At 45.2% G+C, this 21,941-nt stretch overlaps 1 protein-coding gene and 1 long non-coding RNA gene across 5 annotated transcripts in view; one reads left to right on the top strand and one right to left on the bottom strand.

Annotated features, from left to right (window-relative positions):
• LOC135396759 (uncharacterized) overlaps positions 1 to 21,941 on the bottom strand; it is a 36,733-nt gene that overhangs the window by 13,388 nt on the left and 1,404 nt on the right. The window lies entirely within an intron of this gene.
• On the top strand, positions 715 to 20,240 carry LOC135396757 (uncharacterized). Its single transcript, XM_064627912.1, has 4 exons — positions 715 to 777; positions 16,172 to 16,389; positions 16,762 to 16,921; positions 18,199 to 20,240. The coding sequence occupies exons 2-4, from the start codon at positions 16,216 to 16,218 to the stop codon at positions 18,348 to 18,350; spliced, it is 486 nt and encodes a 161-aa protein (XP_064483982.1). The 5' UTR covers positions 715 to 777; positions 16,172 to 16,215; the 3' UTR covers positions 18,351 to 20,240.

Genomic DNA, 21,941 nt, shown 5'->3' with positions numbered 1-21,941 from the left:
GCTGTGATTAAGGGGTCCTCATTCGCTTGGTATCCGGTACGCGGAGCAGGTACGACAGTCATCATCACTGCTGATGCATCAAACTTCCACTAGCGCTATCGAACATCAGTGTATGTAACAGTGAGTTGCTTACCCAACGCTGTAATGTAACATTCTGTTTTGTTTCTCCGTTCACGCACCTAGCCATGGAAATGGTATGGGACCATTCAGCTTTCATAGTTGTTTTAAAAGCCGGACCGTTAGAGCTAAGTTTGTAGTTAAGCTTGGAGAGTTTCAAGGTACAGCCCCCTCCCTGAATTCATACCTTTCGTAGTGCATTTGAGAGAGGGAAAGCATAAGAGAAATCCTATGTAGCCCCCTAAAAAAGCCTTCGCTGTGCTGTGTCCCTGAATTCTGGTCTCTGTAGTGGTGGCAAAAGAATTCTAGCATTGTTTTAGCCACATCTCCTATGCCCCCTGATAATTTACAGCAGCCACAAAATGTTGGGTACACCTCCCCATTCTGACGCTGAAGTCTAGGTCGGACCGTGATTTGGGAACAATGTTCCGGATCACCCATCACCTGCACGTCAAGCACCGCAGCAGGAATTGTCAGCAGCACAACTGAGGCATCGACCTTCTACTGGTGCTTTTGAATGTCAGAGTATGTAACAGTGAGTTGCCTAATCAATACTGTAATGGAATGTTGCATTTTGTTTCTATTCAACAGGGCTTTGGTGGACAAGAAATGCGGCACACGGATCCTGCAGCGCAAATACCAGTCCTAGGCATGGAAATGGTACGTGACCATTCAGCTTCCATTGTTGTTTTGTGGCGGCCCGTGTGTGATGACGAAGACGTGCCTCTGCTGCCACGCGCTACGGCGCTGGCACGGCAGTTCTACCGGCACCGTCCTAGCGTGAGGCCACGACCATCTGCCCGCTGGGACATTCCATCATCGCCGGTCAGGACTCATGTAGAGGAACACCACCTCCTCTACATTTGGTGACCCAAACAACGAACACCATGTTCGGCATAATTCGGCCAAGCACCATCCCAAATTACTGCAAGCCCACCTCCGAAGGTACGGTGCAACGTTCTACCGAGGAACCGCTAGGCGACGACGTCCATTCACCGCGGCTCCACTCATCGCAACGCACGGCCGCGCAACACCATGGTCCTACCCACCTTACCCATCTACCCAAATCACGTCGCCATGGTCTCGCACTCTGCGTCACGTCGCCACACGCTTCACGATGGCACTCCTCGGGCTACCACCAGCGGCACCTTCCCGAGCATCATGCTCCTGTACCGGTCGCGGTACGCCGCTGTCGACCGCGCCACCCGCATCTGCTACGTCCGCGGTCAAGGAACCCTGCCCGCCTCGCCTTCCCACCTGGCTTTTGTGCAACATAGTGGCAGTCCAGTCCATCCAATTGCGGTCAAGGGGCACCGGGACCAACATTCCACCGGGGTCACGCACGGAGGCCACAGTGAGTTTTACTCCCGGTCTCCACGTGCTTCACGATGGTCCTCCCCGGCACTCTCCGTGGTGACAACACTACGAGCTCAACGCTCACGAACCGGTCGCGGTTCTGTCGCCCCACTCTCTTATCACTTCGGCCTACATGCATGCTCTCCGCTTTGGCCCGCCCCTGGAACCCTCCCGGCCAGCTCTTGTCCGCACCGTTCAGCCCGCCACTTCTGCCCACTCATCACAAGACGCAAGACCAGCCGTCCCTGTACTGCGTGTCGCCCGTCTTCCTCCTCTTCCTGTATCGACGCGGAATCTCAACCGCCAGCTCTACACTGCTCCGCGTCTGAGGGGGGGAGTGATGTGGCGGCCCGTGTGTGATGACGAAGACGTGCCTCTGCTGCCACGCGCTACGGCGCTGGCACGGCAGTTCTACCGGCACCGTCCTAGCGTGAGGCCACGACCATCTGCCCGCTGGGACATTCCATCATCGCCGGTCAGGACTCATGTAGAGGAACACCACCTCCTCTACAGTTTTACAAGTGGGACTGTTGGAACGTGTGAAGGTGCGTCTGAAGGTGTGTGGTCAAGCGAAAGAGTGGTTTAGCTCCCCCTGAACTCGAACCTTTCGTAGTGCATTTGGGAGAGAGAGAGCAGAAGAGAAATCCCGGCTCTACGTCAAGTAGAATTCCCCCTCTCTCAAAAATATATTTCTGCCCATGCCACTGTCCAAAGCACACTAATTTTGCTTTATGTGCCACTGTACCTTGTCACTTTCTTTTAGGATTCTACCGATTATGTGTTCAGTACTGGGAGGTACTTAAACTTCTGCACACAGTAAAGCTTACACAGCAGAGACAAAGCGAACAGCTGTTAATTCTTAGAAAGCTCAGCAGCAGGAATGATGCCAATGAATCGCCAATGTCAACTTCATTGATGAGCCATTCAAAACTTTTGAAGATATTGTCGCTCTTGAAGAGGAACTGAAAAAGTCCTCTGAGAAAAGAAAACAACTCGTAAACACTATGTACGTACTGCTTTATGCTGTCCAGATACACGACTTGCATTGCACACGACTTGCAATTATGCAAAGGAGGATATATTCATATCGCATGTTACATTCGGAAAATGTGGCAGCAGGGCGCCTTAGAACATGCGAAACCCCTTGTATCAGACCGCAGAATTTAAAAAGGGTGGCAGTAGAGCCCTTTAAAATGGACAGAACCCCCTTGTATTATGGTGCCAGAAGCATATTATCGACGACTTATGCTATGCTTTTCTACTGTGATTGTAACAGAGGCGACTGGAGAATTTGGAAAAGGTGGCAGTAGAGTCCTTTAAAATGGACGGAACCCCTTGTATTATGGTGCCAGAAGCATATTATCGACGACTTATGCTATGCTTTTCTACTGCGATTGTAACAGGCGACTGGAGAATTTGGAAAAGGCGGCAGTAGAGTCCTTTAAAATGGACGGAACCCCCTTGTATTATGGTGCCAGAAGCATATTATCGACGACTTATGCTATGCTTTTCTACTGCGATTGTAACAGAGGCGACTGGAGAATTTGGAAAAGGTGGCAGTAGAGTCCTTTAAAATGGACGGAACCCCTTGTATTATGGTGCCAGAAGCATATTATCGACGACTTATGCTATGCTTTTATACTGCGATTGTAACAGGCGACTGGAGAATTTGGAAAAGGCGGCAGTAGAGTCCTTTAAAATGGACGGAACCCCCTTGTATTATGGTGCCAGAAGCATATTATCGACGACTCATGCTATGCTTTTCTACTGCGATTGTAACAGAGGCGACTGGAGAATTTGGAAAAGGCGGCAGTAGAGTCCTTTAAAATGGACGGAACCCCTTGTATTATGGTGCCAGAAGCATATTATCGACGACTTATGCTATGCTTTTCTACTGGGATTGTAACAGAGGCGACTGGAGAATTTGGAAAAGGCGGCAGTAGAGTCCTTTAAAATGGACGGAACCCCTTGTATTATGGTGCCAGAAGCATATTATCGACGACTTATGCTATGCTTTTCTACTGGGATTGTAACAGAGGCGACTGGAGAATTTGGAAAAGGCGGCAGTAGAGTCCTTTAAAATGGACGGAACCCCTTGTATTATGGTGCCCGAAGCATATTATCGACGACTTATGCTATGCTTTTCTACTGGGATTGTAACAGAGGCGACTGGAGAATTTGGAAAAGGCGGCAGTAGTCCTTTAAAATGGACGGAACCCCCTTGTATTATGGTGCCAGAAGCATATTATCGACGACTTATGCTATGCTTTTCTACTGCGATTGTAACAGAGACGACCGGAGAATTTGGAAAAGGCGGCAGTAGAGTCCTTTAAAATGGACGGAACCCCTTGTATTATGGTGCCAGAAGCGTATTATCGACGACTTATGCTATACCGTTTTACTGGGTTTGTAACAGAGACGACCGGAGAATTTGGAAAAGGCGGCAGTAGAGTCCTTTAAAATGGACGGAACCCCTTGTATTATGGTGCCAGAAGCATATTATCGACGACTTATGCTATGCTTTTCTACTGCGATTGTAACACAGGCGACTGGAGAATTTGGAAAAGGCGGCAGTAGAGTCCTTTAAAATGGACGGAACCCCTTGTATTGTGGTGCCAGAAGCATATTATCGACGACTTATGCTATACCGTTTTACTGGGATTGTAACAGAGGCGACCGCAGAATTTGGAAAAGGCGGCAGTAGAGTCCTTTAAAATGGACGGAACCCCCTTGTATTATGGTGCCAGAAGCATATTATCGACGATTTATGCTATGCTTTTCTACTGCGATTGTAACAGAGGCAACTGGAGAATTTGGAAAAGGCGGCAGTAGAGTCCTTTAAAATGGATGGAACCCCCTTGTATTATGGTGCCAGAAGCATATTATCGACGACTTATGCTATACCGTTTTACTGGGTCTGTAACAGAGACGACCGGAGAATTTGGAAAAGGCGGCAGTAGAGTCCTTTAAAATGGACGGAACCCCTTGTATTATGGTGCCAGAAGCATATTATCGACGACTTATGCTATGCTTTTCTACTGCGATTGTAACAGAGGCGACTGGAGAATTTGGAAAAGGCGGCAGTAGAGTCCTTTAAAATGGACGGAACCCCTTGTATTGTGGTGCCAGAAGCATATTATCGACGACTTATGTTATGCTTTTCTACTGCGATTGTAACAGGCGACTGGAGAATTTGGAAAAGGCGGCAGTAGAGTCCTTTAAAATGGACGGAACCCCCTTGTATTATGGTGCCAGAAGCATATTATCGACGACTCATGCTATGCTTTTCTACTGCGATTGTAACAGAGGCGACTGGAGAATTTGGAAAAGGCGGCAGTAGAGTCCTTTAAAATGGACGGAACCCCTTGTATTATGGTGCCAGAAGCATATTATCGACGACTTATGCTATGCTTTTCTACTGGGATTGTAACAGAGGCGACTGGAGAATTTGGAAAAGGCGGCAGTAGAGTCCTTTAAAATGGACGGAACCCCTTGTATTATGGTGCCAGAAGCATATTATCGACGACTTATGCTATGCTTTTCTACTGCGATTGTAACAGAGGCGACTGGAGAATTTGGAAAAGGCGGCAGTAGAGTCCTTTAAAATGGACGGAACCCCCTTGTATTATGGTGCCAGAAGCATATTATCGACGACTTATGCTATGCTTTTCTACTGCGATTGTAACAGACGACCGGAGAATTTGGAAAAGGCGGCAGTAGAGTCCTTTAAAATGGACGGAACCCCTTGTATTATGGTGCCAGAAGCATATTATCGACGACTTATGCTATACCGTTTTACTGGGTTTGTAACAGAGACGACCGGAGAATTTGGAAAAGGCGGCAGTAGAGTCCTTTAAAATGGACGGAACCCCTTGTATTATGGTGCCAGAAGCATATTATCGACGACTTATGCTATGCTTTTCTACTGCGATTGTAACAGAGGCAACTGGAGAATTTGGAAAAGGCGGCAGTAGAGTCCTTTAAAATGGACGGAACCCCTTGTATTGTGGTGCCAGAAGCATATTATCGACGACTTATGTTATGCTTTTCTACTGCGATTGTAACAGGCGACTGGAGAATTTGGAAAAGGCGGCAGTAGAGTCCTTTAAAATGGACGGAACCCCCTTGTATTATGGTGCCAGAAGCATATTATCGACGACTCATGCTATGCTTTTCTACTGCGATTGTAACAGAGGCGACTGGAGAATTTGGAAAAGGCGGCAGTAGAGTCCTTTAAAATGGACGGAACCCCTTGTATTATGGTGCCAGAAGCATATTATCGACGACTTATGCTATGCTTTTCTACTGGGATTGTAACAGAGGCGACTGGAGAATTTGGAAAAGGCGGCAGTAGAGTCCTTTAAAATGGACGGAACCCCTTGTATTATGGTGCCAGAAGCATATTATCGACGACTTATGCTATGCTTTTCTACTGCGATTGTAACAGAGGCGACTGGAGAATTTGGAAAAGGCGGCAGTAGAGTCCTTTAAAATGGACGGAACCCCCTTGTATTATGGTGCCAGAAGCATATTATCGACGACTTATGCTATGCTTTTCTACTGCGATTGTAACAGACGACCGGAGAATTTGGAAAAGGCGGCAGTAGAGTCCTTTAAAATGGACGGAACCCCTTGTATTATGGTGCCAGAAGCATATTATCGACGACTTATGCTATACCGTTTTACTGGGTTTGTAACAGAGACGACTGGAGAATTTGGAAAAGGCGGCAGTAGAGTCCTTTAAAATGGACGGAACCCCTTGTATTGTGGTGCCAGAAGCATATTATCGACGACTTATGCTATACCGTTTTACTGGGATTGTAACAGAGGCGACCGCAGAATTTGGAAAAGGCGGCAGTAGAGTCCTTTAAAATGGACGGAACCCCCTTGTATTATGGTGCCAGAAGCATATTATCGACGATTTATGCTATGCTTTTCTACTGCGATTGTAACAGAGGCAACTGGAGAATTTGGAAAAGGCGGCAGTAGAGTCCTTTAAAATGGATGGAACCCCCTTGTATTATGGTGCCAGAAGCATATTATCGACGACTTATGCTATACCGTTTTACTGGGTCTGTAACAGAGACGACCGGAGAATTTGGAAAAGGCGGCAGTAGAGTCCTTTAAAATGGACGGAACCCCTTGTATTATGGTGCCAGAAGCATATTATCGACGACTTATGCTATGCTTTTCTACTGCGATTGTAACAGAGGCGACTGGAGAATTTGGAAAAGGCGGCAGTAGAGTCCTTTAAAATGGACGGAACCCCTTGTATTGTGGTGCCAGAAGCATATTATCGACGACTTATGTTATGCTTTTCTACTGCGATTGTAACAGGCGACTGGAGAATTTGGAAAAGGCGGCAGTAGAGTCCTTTAAAATGGACGGAACCCCCTTGTATTATGGCGCCAGAAGCATATTATCGACGACTTATGCTATACCGTTTTACTGGGTTTGTAACAGAGACGACCGGAGAATTTGGAAAAGGCGGCAGTAGAGTCCTTTAAAATGGACGGAACCCCTTGTATTGTGGTGCCAGAAGCATATTATCGACGACTTATGCTATACCGTTTTACTGGGATTGTAACAGAGGCGACCGCAGAATTTGGAAAAGGCGGCAGTAGAGTCCTTTAAAATGGACGGAACCCCCTTGTATTATGGTGCCAGAAGCATATTATCGACGATTTATGCTATGCTTTTCTACTGCGATTGTAACAGAGGCAACTGGAGAATTTGGAAAAGGCGGCAGTAGAGTCCTTTAAAATGGATGGAACCCCCTTGTATTATGGTGCCAGAAGCATATTATCGACGACTTATGCTATACCGTTTTACTGGGTTTGTAACAGAGACGACCGGAGAATTTGGAAAAGGCGGCAGTAGAGTCCTTTAAAATGGACGGAACCCCTTGTATTATGGTGCCAGAAGCATATTATCGACGACTTATGCTATGCTTTTCTACTGCGATTGTAACAGAGGCGACTGGAGAATTTGGAAAAGGCGGCAGTAGAGTCCTTTAAAATGGACGGAACCGCCTTGTATTATGGTGCCAGAAGCATATTATCGACGACTTATGCTATGCTTTTCTACTGCGATTGTAACAGAGGTGACGAGAATTTGGAAAAGGCGGCAGTAGAGTCCTTTAAAATGGATGGAACCCCCTTGTATTATGGCGCCAGAAGCATATTATCGACGACTTATGCTATACCGTTTTACTGGGTTTGTAACAGAGACGACCGGAGAATTTGGAAAAGGCGGCAGTAGAGTCCTTTAAAATGGACGGAACCGCCTTGTATTATGGTGCCAGAAGCATATTATCGATGACTTATGCTATGCTTTTCTACTGCGATTGTAACAGAGGTGACGAGAATTTGGAAAAGGCGGCAGTAGAGTCCTTTAAAATGGATGGAACCCCCTTGTATTATGGCGCCAGAAGCATATTATCGACGACTTATGCTATACCGTTTTACTGGGATTGTAACAGAGGCGACCGCAGAATTTGGAAAAGGCGGCAGTAGAGTCCTTTAAAATGGACGGAACCCCCTTGTATTATGGTGCCAGAAGCATATTATCGACGACTTATGCTATGCTTTTCTACTGCGATTGTAACAGAGGTGACGAGAATTTGGAAAAGGCGGCAGTAGAGTCCTTTAAAATGGATGGAACCCCCTTGTATTATGGTGCCAGAAGCATATTATCGACGACTTATGCTATGCTTTTCTACTGGGATTGTAACAGAGGCGACTGGAGAATTTGGAAAAGGCGGCAGTAGAGTCCTTTAAAATGGACGGAACCCCTTGTATTATGGTGCCAGAAGCATATTATCGACGACTTATGCTATGCTTTTCTACTGGGATTGTAACAGAGGCGACTGGAGAATTTGGAAAAGGCGGCAGTAGAGTCCTTTAAAATGGACGGAACCCCCTTGTATTATGGTGCCAGAAGCATATTATCGACGACTTATGCTATGCTTTTCTACTGCGATTGTAACAGAGACGACCGGAGAATTTGGAAAAGGCGGCAGTAGAGTCCTTTAAAATGGACGGAACCCCTTGTATTATGGTGCCAGAAGCGTATTATCGACGACTTATGCTATACCGTTTTACTGGGTTTGTAACAGAGACGACCGGAGAATTTGGAAAAGGCGGCAGTAGAGTCCTTTAAAATGGACGGAACCCCTTGTATTGTGGTGCCAGAAGCATATTATCGACGACTTATGCTATACCGTTTTACTGGGATTGTAACAGAGGCGACCGCAGAATTTGGAAAAGGCGGCAGTAGAGTCCTTTAAAATGGACGGAACCCCCTTGTATTATGGTGCCAGAAGCATATTATCGACGATTTATGCTATGCTTTTCTACTGCGATTGTAACAGAGGCAACTGGAGAATTTGGAAAAGGCGGCAGTAGAGTCCTTTAAAATGGATGGAACCCCCTTGTATTATGGTGCCAGAAGCATATTATCGACGACTTATGCTATACCGTTTTACTGGGTTTGTAACAGAGACGACCGGAGAATTTGGAAAAGGCGGCAGTAGAGTCCTTTAAAATGGACGGAACCCCTTGTATTATGGTGCCAGAAGCATATTATCGACGACTTATGCTATGCTTTTCTACTGCGATTGTAACAGAGGCAACTGGAGAATTTGGAAAAGGCGGCAGTAGAGTCCTTTAAAATGGATGGAACCCCCTTGTATTATGGTGCCAGAAGCATATTATCGACGACTTATGCTATACCGTTTTACTGGGTTTGTAACAGAGACGACCGGAGAATTTGGAAAAGGCGGCAGTAGAGTCCTTTAAAATGGACGGAACCCCTTGTATTATGGTGCCAGAAGCATATTATCGACGACTTATGCTATGCTTTTCTACTGCGATTGTAACAGAGGCGACTGGAGAATTTGGAAAAGGCGGCAGTAGAGTCCTTTAAAATGGACGGAACCGCCTTGTATTATGGTGCCAGAAGCATATTATCGACGACTTATGCTATGCTTTTCTACTGCGATTGTAACAGAGGTGACGAGAATTTGGAAAAGGCGGCAGTAGAGTCCTTTAAAATGGATGGAACCCCCTTGTATTATGGTGCCAGAAGCATATTATCGACGACTTATGCTATACCGTTTTACTGGGTTTGTAACAGAGACGACCGGAGAATTTGGAAAAGGCGGCAGTAGAGTCCTTTAAAATGGACGGAACCGCCTTGTATTATGGTGCCAGAAGCATATTATCGACGACTTATGCTATGCTTTTCTACTGCGATTGTAACAGAGGTGACGAGAATTTGGAAAAGGCGGCAGTAGAGTCCTTTAAAATGGATGGAACCCCCTTGTATTATGGCGCCAGAAGCATATTATCGACGACTTATGCTATACCGTTTTACTGGGATTGTAACAGAGACGACCGGAGAATTTGGAAAAGGCGGCAGTAGAGTCCTTTAAAATGGACGGAACCCCCTTGTATTATGGTGCCACAAGCATATTATCGACGGCTTATGCTATGCTTTTCTACTGCGATTGTAACAGAGGCGACTGGAGAACTTGGAAAAGTCGGCAGTAGAGTCCTTTAATATGGACGGAACCCCCTTGTATTATGGTGCCAGAAGCATATTATCGACGGCTTATGCTATGCTTTTCTACTGCGATTGTAGCAGAGGCGACTGGAGAATTTGGAAAAGGCGGCAGTAGAGTCCTTTAAAATCGACGGAACCTCCTTGTATTATGGTGCCAGAAGCATATTATCGACCACTTATGCTATGCTTTTCTACTGCGATTGTAACAGAGACGACCGGAGAATTTGGAAAAGGCGGCAGTAGAGTCCTTTAAAATTTACGGAACCCCCTTGTATTATGGTGCCAGAAGCATATTATCGACGACTTATGCTATACCGTTTTACTGGGATTGTAACAGAGGCGACCGCAGAATTTGGAAAAGGCGGCAGTAGAGTCCTTTAAAATGGACGGAACCCCTTGTATTATGGTGCCAGAAGCATATTATCGACGACTTATGCTATGCTTTTCTACTGCGATTGTAACAGAGGCGACTGGAGAATTTGGAAAAGGCGGCAGTAGAGTCCTTTAAAATGGACGGAACCCTCTTGTATTATGGTGCCAGAAGCATATTATCGACGACTTATGCTATACCGTTTTACTGGGATTGTAACAGAGGCGACCGCAAAATTCGGAAAAGGCGGCAGTAGAGCCCTTTATAATTTGCAAACTCCTTGTATCATGGTGCCAGAAGCATATTATCGACGACTTATGCTATGCTTTTCTACTGCGATTGTAACAGAGGCGACGGCAAAATTCGGGAGGCTGCAGCAGAGCCCTTTATAATTTGCAAAAACTCCTTGTATCATGGTGCCAGAAGCATATTATCGATGACTTATGCTATACCGTTTTACTGGGATTGTAACAGCGGCGACCGCAGAATTTGGAAAAGGCAGTAGAGTCCTTTAAAATGGATGGAACCCCCTTGTATTTTGGTGCCAGAAGCATATTATCGACGACTTATGCTACGCTTTTCTACTGCGATTGTAACAGAGGCGACCGCAGAATTTGGAAAAGGCGGCAGTAGAGTCCTTTAAAATGGACGGAACCGCCTTGTATTATGGTGCCAGAAGCATATTATCGACGACTTATGCTATGCTTTTCTACTGCGATTGTAACAGAGGTGACGAGAATTTGGAAAAGGCGGCAGTAGAGTCCTTTAAAATGGATGGAACCCCCTTGTATTATGGCGCCAGAAGCATATTATCGACGACTTATGCTATACCGTTTTACTGGGATTGTAACAGAGACGACCGGAGAATTTGGAAAAGGCGGCAGTAGAGTCCTTTAAAATGGACAGAACCCCCTTGTGTTATGGTGCCAGAAGCATATTATCGACGACTTATGCTATGCTTTTCTACTGCGATTGTAACAGAGGCGACTGGAGAATTTGGAAAAGGCGGCAGTAGAGTCCTTTAAAATGGATGGAACCCCCTTGTATTATGGCGCCAGAAGCATATTATCGACGACTTATGCTATACCGTTTTACTGGGATTGTAACAGAGGCGACCGCAGAATTTGGAAAAGGCGGCAGTAGAGTCCTTTAAAATGGACGGAACCCCCTTGTATTATGGTGCCAGAAGCATATTATCGACGACTTATGCTATGCTTTTCTACTGCGATTGTAACAGAGGCGACTGGAGAATTTGGAAAAGGCGGCAGTAGAGTCCTTTAAAATGGATGGAACCCCCTTGTATTATGGCGCCAGAAGCATATTATCGACGACTTATGCTATACCGTTTTACTGGGATTGTAACAGGCGACCGCAGAATTTGGAAAAGGCGGCAGTAGAGTCCTTTAAAATGGACGGAACCCCCTTGTATTATGGTGCCAGAAGCATATTATCGACGACTTATGCTATGCTTTTCTACTGGGATTGTAACAGAGGCGACTGGAGAATTTGGAAAAGGCGGCAGTAGAGTCCTTTAAAATGGACGGAACCCCCTTGTATTATGGCGCCAGAAGCATATTATCGGCGACTTAGGCTATGCTTTTCTACTGCGATTGTAACAGAGGCGACCGCAGAATTTGGAAAAGGCGGCAGTAGAGTCCTTTAAAATGGACGGAACCCCTTTGTATTATGGTGCCAGAAGCATATTATCGACGGCTTATGCTATGCTTTTCTACTGCGATTGCAACAGAGGCGACTGGAGAACTTGGAAAAGTCGGCAGTAGAGTCCTTTAATATGGACGGAACCCCCTTGTATTATGGTGCCAGAAGCATATTATCGACGGCTTATGCTATGCTTTTCTACTGCGATTGTAACAGAGGCGACTGGAGAATTTGGAAAAGGCGGCAGTAGGGTCCTTTAAAATGGACGGAACCCCCTTGTATTATGGTGCCAGAAGCATATTATCGACCACTTATGCTATGCTTTTCTACTGCGATTGTAACAGAGGCGACTGGAAAATTTGGAAAAGTCGGCAGTAGAGTCCTTTAAAATTTACGGAACCCCCTTGTATTATGGTGCCAGAAGCATATTATCGACGACTTATGCTATACCGTTTTACTGGGATTGTAACAGAGGCGACCGCAGAATTTGGAAAAGGCGGCAGTAGAGTCCTTTAAAATGGACGGAACCCCCTTGTATTATGGTGCCAGAAGCATATTATCGACGACTTATGCTATGCTTTTCTACTGCGATTGTAACAGAGGATACTGGAGAATTTGGAAAAGGCGGCAGTAGAGTCATTTAAAATGGACGGAACCCCATTGTATTACGGTGCCAGAAGCATATTATCGACGACTTATGCTATACCGTTTTACTGGGATTGTAACAGAGGCGACTGGAGAATTTGGATAAGGCTGCAGTAGAGTCCTTTAAAATGGACAGAATCCCCTTGTATTATGGTGCCAGAAGCATATTATCGACGACTTATGCTATGCTTTTCTACTGCGATTGTAACAGAGGCGACTGGAAAATTTGGAAAAGTCGGCAGTAGAGTCCTTTAAAATTTACGGAACCCCCTTGTATTATGGCGCCAGAAGCATATTATCGACGACTTATGCTATACCGTTTTACTGGGATTGTAACAGAGGCGACCGCAGAATTTGGAAAAGGCGGCAGTAGAGTCCTTTAAAATGGACGGAACCCCCTTGTATTATGGTGCCAGAAGCATATTATCGACGACTTATGCTATGCTTTTCTACTGCGATTGTAACAGAGGCGGCTAAAAAATTTGGAAAAGTCGGCAGTAGAGTCCTTTAAAATTTACGGAACCCCCTTGTATTATGGCGCCAGAAGCATATTATCGACGACTTGTGCTATACCGTTTTACTGGGATTGTAACAGAGGCGACCGCAGAATTTGGAAAAGGCGGCAGTAGAGTCCTTTAAAATGGACGGAACCCCCTTGTATTATGGGGCCAGAAGCATATTATCGACGACTTATGCTACGCTTTTCTACTGCGATTGTAACAGAGGCGACTGGAAAATTTGGAAAAGTCGGCAGTAGAGTCCTTTAAAATTTACGGAACCCCCTTGTATTATGGTGCCAGAAGCATATTATCGAAGACTTATGCTATACCGTTTTACTGGGATTGTAACAGAGGCGACTGGAGAATTTGGAAAAGGCGGCAGTAGAGTCCTTTAAAATGGACGGAACCCCCTTGTATTATGGTGCCAGAAGCATATTATCGACGACTTATGCTATGCTTTTCTACTGCGATTGTAACAGAGGCGACTGGAGAATTTGGAAAAGGCGGCAGTAGAGTCCTTTAAAGTGGATGGAACCCCCTTGTATTATGGCGCCAGAAGCATATTATCGACGACTTATGCTATACCGTTTTACTGGGATTGTAACAGAGACGACCGGAGAATTTGGAAAAGGCGGCAGTAGAGTCCTTTAAAATGGACAGAACTCCCTTGTATTATGGTGCCAGAAGCATATTATCGACGACTTATGCTATGCTTTTCTACTGCGATTGTAACAGAGGCGACTGGAGAATTTGGAAAAGACGGCAGTAGAGTCCTTTAAAATGGATGGAACCCCCTTGTATTATGGCGCCAGAAGCATATTATCGACGACTTATGCTATACCGTTTTACTGGGATTGTAACAGAGGCGACCGCAGAATTTGGAAAAGGCGGCAGTAGAGTCCTTTAAAATGGACGGAACCCCCTTGTATTATGGTGCCAGAAGCATATTATCGACGGCTTATGCTATGCTTTTCTACTGCGATTGCAACAGAGGCGACTGGAGAATTTGGAAAAGGCGGCAGTAGAGTCCTTTAAAATGGACGGAACCCCTTTGTATTATGGTGCCAGAAGCATATTATCGACCACTTATGCTATGCTTTTCTACTGCGATTGTAACAGAGGCGACTGGAAAATTTGGAAAAGTCGGCAGTAGAGTCCTTTAAAATTTACGGAACCCCCTTGTATTATGGCGCCAGAAGCATATTATCGACGACTTGTGCTATACCGTTTTACTGGGATTGTAACAGAGGCGACCGCAGAACTTGGAAAAGGCGGCAGTAGAGTCCTTTAAAATGGACGGAACCCCCTTGTATTATGGTGCCAGAAGCATATTATCGACGACTTATGCTACGCTTTTCTACTGCGATTGTAACAGAGGCGACTGGAAAATTTGGAAAAGTCGGCAGTAGAGTCCTTTAAAATTTACGGAACCCCCTTGTATTATGGTGCCAGAAGCATATTATCGAAGACTTATGCTATACCGTTTTACTGGGATTGTAACAGAGGCGACTGGAGAATTTGGAAAAGGCGGCAGTAGAGTCCTTTAAAATGGACGGAACCCCCTTGTATTATGGTGCCAGAAGCATATTATCGACGACTTATGCTATGCTTTTCTACTGCGATTGTAACAGAGGCGACTGGAGAATTTGGAAAAGGCGGCAGTAGAGTCCTTTAAAGTGGATGGAACCCCCTTGTATTATGGCGCCAGAAGCATATTATCGACGACTTATGCTATACCGTTTTACTGGGATTGTAACAGAGACGACCGGAGAATTTGGAAAAGGCGGCAGTAGAGTCCTTTAAAATGGACAGAACTCCCTTGTATTATGGTGCCAGAAGCATATTATCGACGACTTATGCTATGCTTTTCTACTGCGATTGTAACAGAGGCGACTGGAGAATTTGGAAAAGGCGGCAGTAGAGTCCTTTAAAATGGATGGAACCCCCTTGTATTATGGCGCCAGAAGCATATTATCGACGACTTATGCTATACCGTTTTACTGGGATTGTAACAGAGGCGACCGCAGAATTTGGAAAAGGCGGCAGTAGAGTCCTTTAAAATGGACGGAACCCCCTTGTATTATGGTGCCAGAAGCATATTATCGACGGCTTATGCTATGCTTTTCTACTGCGATTGTAACAGAGGCGACTGGAGAATTTGGAAAAGGCGGCAGTAGAGTCCTTTAAAATGGATGGAACCCCCTTGTATTATGGCGCCAGAAGCATATTATCGACGACTTATGCTATACTGTTTTACTGGGATTGTAACAGAGGCGACCGCAGAATTTGGAAAAGGCGGCAGTAGAGTCCTTTAAAATGGACGGAACCCCCTTGTATTATGGTGCCAGAAGCATATTATCGACGGCTTATGCTATGCTTTTCTACTGCGATTGCAACAGAGGCGACTGGAGAATTTGGAAAAGGCGGCAGTAGAGTCCTTTAAAATGGACGGAACCCCTTTGTATTATGGTGCCAGAAGCATATTATCGACCACTTATGCTATGCTTTTCTACTGCGATTGTAACATAGGCGACTGGAAAATTTGGAAAAGTCGGCAGTAGAGTCCTTTAAAATTTACGGAACCCCCTTGTATTATGGCGCCAGAAGCATATTATCGACGACTTATGCTATACCGTTTTACTGGGATTTAACAAAGGCGACCGCAGAATTTGGAAAAGGCGGCAGTAGAGTCCTTTAAAATTGAGCTCTCCCTCTGAACTTGTACCCTTCATGGAGCATTTGGGGGACAGAAAGCATAAGAAATGTTTCCACCATCCATAAAGAAACCCCGAGACGAGGGACAGAAAAAAGGTGACAGACAGAACAAATTTAAACACATTTGCCACTATATGTAAAGCAGAATTCTCCTTCCCTCCCAAACATATTTTCCTGCCTATCCCATTGTTCCGAGCACACTAATTTTGCTTTTTCTCCACTTTACTTTCTTGTTTTCTCTTAGGGTTCCACCGGGAGGCACTGAAACTTCTGCACACAGTAAAGCTGATGCAGCAGACACACATCGAACAGCTGTTACGAATTCTTGAAAACCTCAGCAGCAGGAATGGTGCCACTGAATTGCCGATGTCAGACTTCATTGATGAGCCATTCAAAACTATTGAAGATTTCGTTGCTTTTGAAGAGGAACTGAAAAGGTCATCTGAGAAGAGAAAACAACTCGTAAGCACTGTGTTCTGCTCTATGCTGTCCAGAGACATGACTTGTCATTCCAAAACAACCTTGCCAGAAAACGTGCACCTTTTTGTTATAATGTTCTTGTTAACTTAGATTTCCTTCAAAATGCTGTTGGATTTGACAAGATGAAGTTCCTGGAACCTTGTTGCTGACTCTGACATCCATGTGATGCTTGATGCAAATTTTAAATTGGTAGTGATGGTGAAAGGGCTCTCCATTGTCGGCCTCTTGACTGACCCATAAAATCATAACACGACTAATCACTGCTGTATTTATCTGCTGTATACCTTGTGCCACATTTTTCATCACGCCTATGAATGCTGAGGACAGTTAAGGATTTTTCCCTCTTTCCTTCAGAGGCTGTACATGAAGTATGTAGGCGGCACGAATGTCGGAGAACGTACGATGAGGATCTTGTCACGGCTGCTTTCGTCTGTTGTGGGTAAAGAATTCAGCCTCCACGGAGCCAAAGGAAAACGGAAATTCAATGACCTCCAAATGTGGAAGCTGATGTGCGGTATGTATCAGGTATTCCATGCTCCATGGCTCAATATTTAGATCATGAATTCTAATCCTACCACCGGCTGTGCTGTCTGAAGTTTTCCCTAGACATTCCGAAGACTCCCTAGACATTCCGAAGACTTTCCAGACGAATGTCGGCACTGTTCCCCCTGAAGTCGGTCCAAGACGTATACTAACCCGCCTGTCCCCCCCCTCCTCCTTGCTGCCCTCTCTGCTTCTGTGCAAGTCTGTACGCGGCGCTAACAAGAAGTAAAAAAAAAGTTGCTTTGTGATGTTAACGTAGATCTAAAATAATAGGTGCTGTTATAATGCGAATATGCCATGTGCTGAGTTTCTGAACATGAAACTGTGTAATACATTGCACATGAAAATAGCCTAGCAGACATAAAAAGAAATGTGTTTCAGAGAGGAGTTCAGTATCGTTGTTCTCTATAAATTTGCTAACGTATTACGAACACGTGTGATGTAGGCGAGGAGATAAACTGTGTATTGCCTGTTTTATGCAAAGGTCTGAGCTTGGTCACGAACACAAGAGGGGACAAGACGACAGAAGCAGCTGCCACGCCAACCTCCTTTGCAGGTGACCCAGATTACAGGGAGAGGGGGAAGAGCAGTGCTTACTCGGTTAAGGCATTCTGAGCAAAAGACTGCAAATTCTCTAGGCCGTTTATGTTTATTTGCTCAGAGGCGCTCGGACTCATAGCGAATACACAGCTCAGAGCAAATAAACATAAATGCCTTTAGACAGGTTTACTGGGAGAGGTTTGTCCCTGTGCAAAATGTAAACGTACGTCCTTCTCCTTAAGTCGCGCTACATAGAACTTTGCCAGCCCTGCTTTGGGGAGAGCTCATGTTGCTGAACTAGTATACGAGGTGTCCTTGAACACCTTATAGAAAGGGAGTGCTGTGCATCCAAGATGGAGGACATACAAAGGTTTAGTACAATTTGCAAAGGGGGACGTAAACCTTTCCCATTATCCCTTCTGTTCAGGGTGATTTACTTGGGAAAGCCCCGGTCTTCGTCCTCCCCTGTAAACTGGGTGCCTGCTCAGGAGGTTAGCACGACAGTGAGTAACGGGGAGACTAGACCAATTTCAGAGGTGATAGTTACATTTGTAGCGGCATCGACAACCATTATACCACGGTCTAAAGCACACTAGAATAAGTATGCCTTCATTGCCGTGAAATGGCCGGCAGTCGATGCTTTGGGTGCCAATGTTCACCTACGCATTTGGAAACTCCATGTATACATTACGCTCATTTCACTTTTAGGTTGCTTGGCACCTGAAACCGCGGAAAAAGCTCGCAACGAAGGGACCCTGAAGGAAGTAGAGAAAGCTGCTCAGTCCTGGCTGCGTCATGCCCCAGAATCATACAGGAAACAGCAGGCTAGAGAAAACATAGAAAATGAAGATCATCTGTGATACTTCCAGTGGGACAACATCCAGTCAGAGCCACACTGCTCTAACCTGATTCAAGCTTCAAAAAAGTAACTTGTGGATTATACAAGAATGAAACCGGTGGGACCTGGTTGGCTGTCGGCGTGTTTTTGCATTCCGTCTAATTATCTAATTAGTCAAAATTATTAATACATTTTTAAAGGTGCATTTAAGCGACTTGGTTGCACTTACAAAGGTACTTGTAGGTCGCCTCTCTGAACATCTGATTCAGATGCTTCGAACACACTTCCTGTTGGCGCCGCCTTTTATTTCTATGTTAAACAAGAAAGTCCGCAAAACAGAGAAGTAGCACATTACAACGCACCTACTTTTGGGACAGTTACTTTCAAACACACTGTGACTGATGTTTTTACCACTATCACAAACCTCCACAGGCTCCTGCTTGCATCATCACACATAAAAAGCCGCTGATGAGATGCAGTTCAGCTGCCATCCATGTTGGTGCCTTGACACTTGAACAAGGCTGCCAGGCAAGCCAAGGGCCGAAATTTGTACACACGCTTGGGCGTTTTCGGAGACAACCTGCAGCTTTGTAATTACAACACACTCTTAACAGTTCATTATTTTACTTAATTGGCTAATTAGGCAGAATACGAAAAGTACGCCTACGTGCGCAACACTGTTGCCGAACAAATTCTGTTGGCTTCATTCTTGTATTATGCACACTCTTTTTAAGTTACACTGTGATGAAGACATGTTCAGGCAGAGCATTTTGACAGTTGTGTGCTACCACATGCATGGTTTAGAGGGGAGTTCTTATGCGTCATTGTTAAGGTGTACGCTTGCATCTCAACTACCAAGGTCACAATGTTGTAGTTGTAAGGCATGTTACGTGTGAGGGGTGCATAACAAAAGGTCAACCTGGTAACATATACTTCCATGTATCAACACCGTGTCAACGCCACTGAGAGGCAACTTAACTTTCTTCATGGCAGATACGTTACTTGAAGCAAGAACAAAAGCAAAGCCAACATGAGATAGTGGATACGAGTGGGTGAGATTTAACAAAGGTCACATGAATAGATTAGCTGCAATCACTGCCAGTGGTATTGACAGCGTGGTAGTTAAAGAGAAAAGCAATTACTGGTAATTTTCTACAGACCTGGAATATACACGTTCTGTCTGGTGCATCGGAATTGCAAAAATTGTATTGTAACCGAGAGGTTCACCATCTCATTAAAGCAGATTCAGTTGATACTTAGGTAGTGCACAAAGACGCATCACACCATACATAATGATGCTGGCAATCACAAGTTATGATTTTATGGGGGTGGACTTAAAGTTGCTGAAAGTCATTTTGTCCTCTTTTAAATACTAGCATTGTGATTTCTTTTTTTACCCGTCTACATCAAGCTTGCACTGTGATACCACGTTTATGACATAGTTTTATTTGTTTTGTGCGCTGCCAGCATGGGTAGTTTCTCTTATGAGGTTATATACAACAAGTTCATTTTTGCTTCTGAGCATCCAGCATGGGCCATCAATGTAGATTACTTTGTGGCATCCTCTGTTTTCTCTTATATTTGTGTCTGCTGTTTGTTGGCTCAAGTAGCGACCTACAAGCTTTTTTTATAGTACAAAATATTTTGGTATTGTGTTCAAAGCGATCAGTCGTTTGGGTGCTCATGAATACGTTCTCCATGCGAGAGGTGTTGCCAATATGTTTTGAAGTATCTTGAACTAGTCTGATGTTTATCCATGTACATTGCTGGTACAAAAGTGTGTCCACTGCTAGAAAAGTCTTCTGTCATTCCAGTGATATTGTTTAACAAGTGCAATTTTTGTATTTGAAAGTAGTTTCATTTATGGAGTAAAGTCATGCTGCAACTAGTCTAATAAATTACATTATTTTTATATGCTGTGTCTCACTGTGTCACGTGTACAAAGTGCGAAAAACTCACATCTTGTTTATCATAGAACGATATCTAGCGTTTTTCAGCCTAAAGCCTAAATATGTATAGAAGCAAAAATAAAAATAAAAAATTAGTGGGGTATAAAAGAAGGTGCGACACATCCATTGCAAGTCCTGTCTTGCTCCCTATATGATCCCACATGACATCCCTGGAACCTCCATAAAGTTTCACTGGGAGTTACGGACTGGTGTCGAACGAAATGATGCAGTCCCAGGGACGTACGCGCAGTCCGAAGACGGACGTCCATCGGACGGGCTTGTGTTATCTGAGCCACACCGGCGAGCGAGTCCGACGCGGCTGCGTCCCCTAGCAATCGATCGTTTTGTTTGAGCTAATCGTTTGAGCTATCCTCGTCAAAGTAATCATTAAACAAAAACGAAAAAAGATATGAATTTTTTGTTGTGACAAGCACATACAGACTTTATACAACATAATCAATGGAAATGCACATACGGACTCATCACTAAACCCGTCGCCGCTAAAATCGACCCTCTTTCGCTATATTACTTTTAAGCTTTGAAACTAATCTTTTACGTCATGGTTACGTCAAAATGACGTAGGGTCACGTCCGAGATTAGGGCCGAGAGGCTGCGAAGTAAAACTAGGGATAAATTTCCATTTAAATGGGCGGGCTCTAAGGGCGGAGTATTTCATCTGGTGACGTAAAGTAATCGAGGTCGATTAGTTTTGACGAAGATAGGGCCCCTCTTATTAAGTAGGTCGTGGCCCCTAGAGTCATTCACCTTTCTCCGCTGGAGAACAACGCGCAATCGAGCCCAGGAAACCGGTTTTTGATGAAGGAGACTCAACATGGACGGCGCGTTCTTGGAGAAACCATGTGGCACGATCGGCCCAAGTGCGGACACCGAACGGCGGCTGCACCGCGGAAAACGAATGCGATACTCTGTACCCCTAGTTAGTGACTCTACTGGCACCTACCCAAGGACTCATACCCAAAGGCCTATCCCATAATAATACCTTCCTGATTTCAAATAATACGACCTTAATCGTAATTAGTTCCCCATATTGCATTGGCGGTGCTAGCTGCAGCCTGTGGCAGATCCAGGATCTTTCTGACGGGGGGTGTCTGTTCTAGGAGAGCATACTGCGTACACTGCCTAAGGTGAATTGGAGCACCCGGTGACAACAAAAATATTGAGGCGGAAGGATCCGAACCCCCGCCCGTTGCTGTAGCTCCGGACGACAGGGAGAGGCCTGTAGAACGTAAACGGCTCCCAGTTATGTGCGGAAATGTCGGGAAATGTGTTTTTCATGATTCATAGGTCAGGAGATGCGATACTGTGCTGCGTGGCAGGTTCCAAACACGGTGTCGAATATTGAGTGGGCACCTGCAGGGCGTTGCCCGGGGGGGGGGGGGTTCAAAAATTGTACCGTGAAATTTGGCAGTGTATTTGGGAGGGAAGCGAGGGCGAAATCCCTTCTCCTTGTAAGACCCTTCCCGACATCTTTTTCTAGCTACGCCACGGGCACCTGAGTCCGTCGTTTTTTACTACAAACATTTCGTGACGCATTTTATGCCAGGACTGTGCCAGGTGAAATAGAAAAACGTGAGGGAAAGGGAAACGATATCATACTGCACGACACGAAAATTAAAATATTTTCCCGCCAGGGGGTAAAGTGA

This window comes from Ornithodoros turicata, chromosome 6, assembly GCF_037126465.1.
Source record: "Ornithodoros turicata isolate Travis chromosome 6, ASM3712646v1, whole genome shotgun sequence".
Lineage (NCBI taxonomy): Eukaryota > Metazoa > Arthropoda > Arachnida > Ixodida > Argasidae > Ornithodoros > Ornithodoros turicata.
This window is presented reverse-complemented; position numbering and strand designations above follow the sequence as displayed.

Bases quoted from the DNA above. Each gene is read 5' to 3' on its own strand.
- LOC135396757 (XM_064627912.1), top strand. From the start codon at position 16,216: ATGCAGCAGACACACATCGAACAGCTGTTACGAATTCTTGAAAACCTC. The intron at 16,390-16,761 runs GTAAGCACTGTG...TCTTTCCTTCAG, and splicing joins CTGAGAAGAGAAAACAACTC to AGGCTGTACATGAAGTATGT. The intron at 16,922-18,198 runs GTATGTATCAGG...TTTCACTTTTAG, and splicing joins AATGTGGAAGCTGATGTGCG to GTTGCTTGGCACCTGAAACC.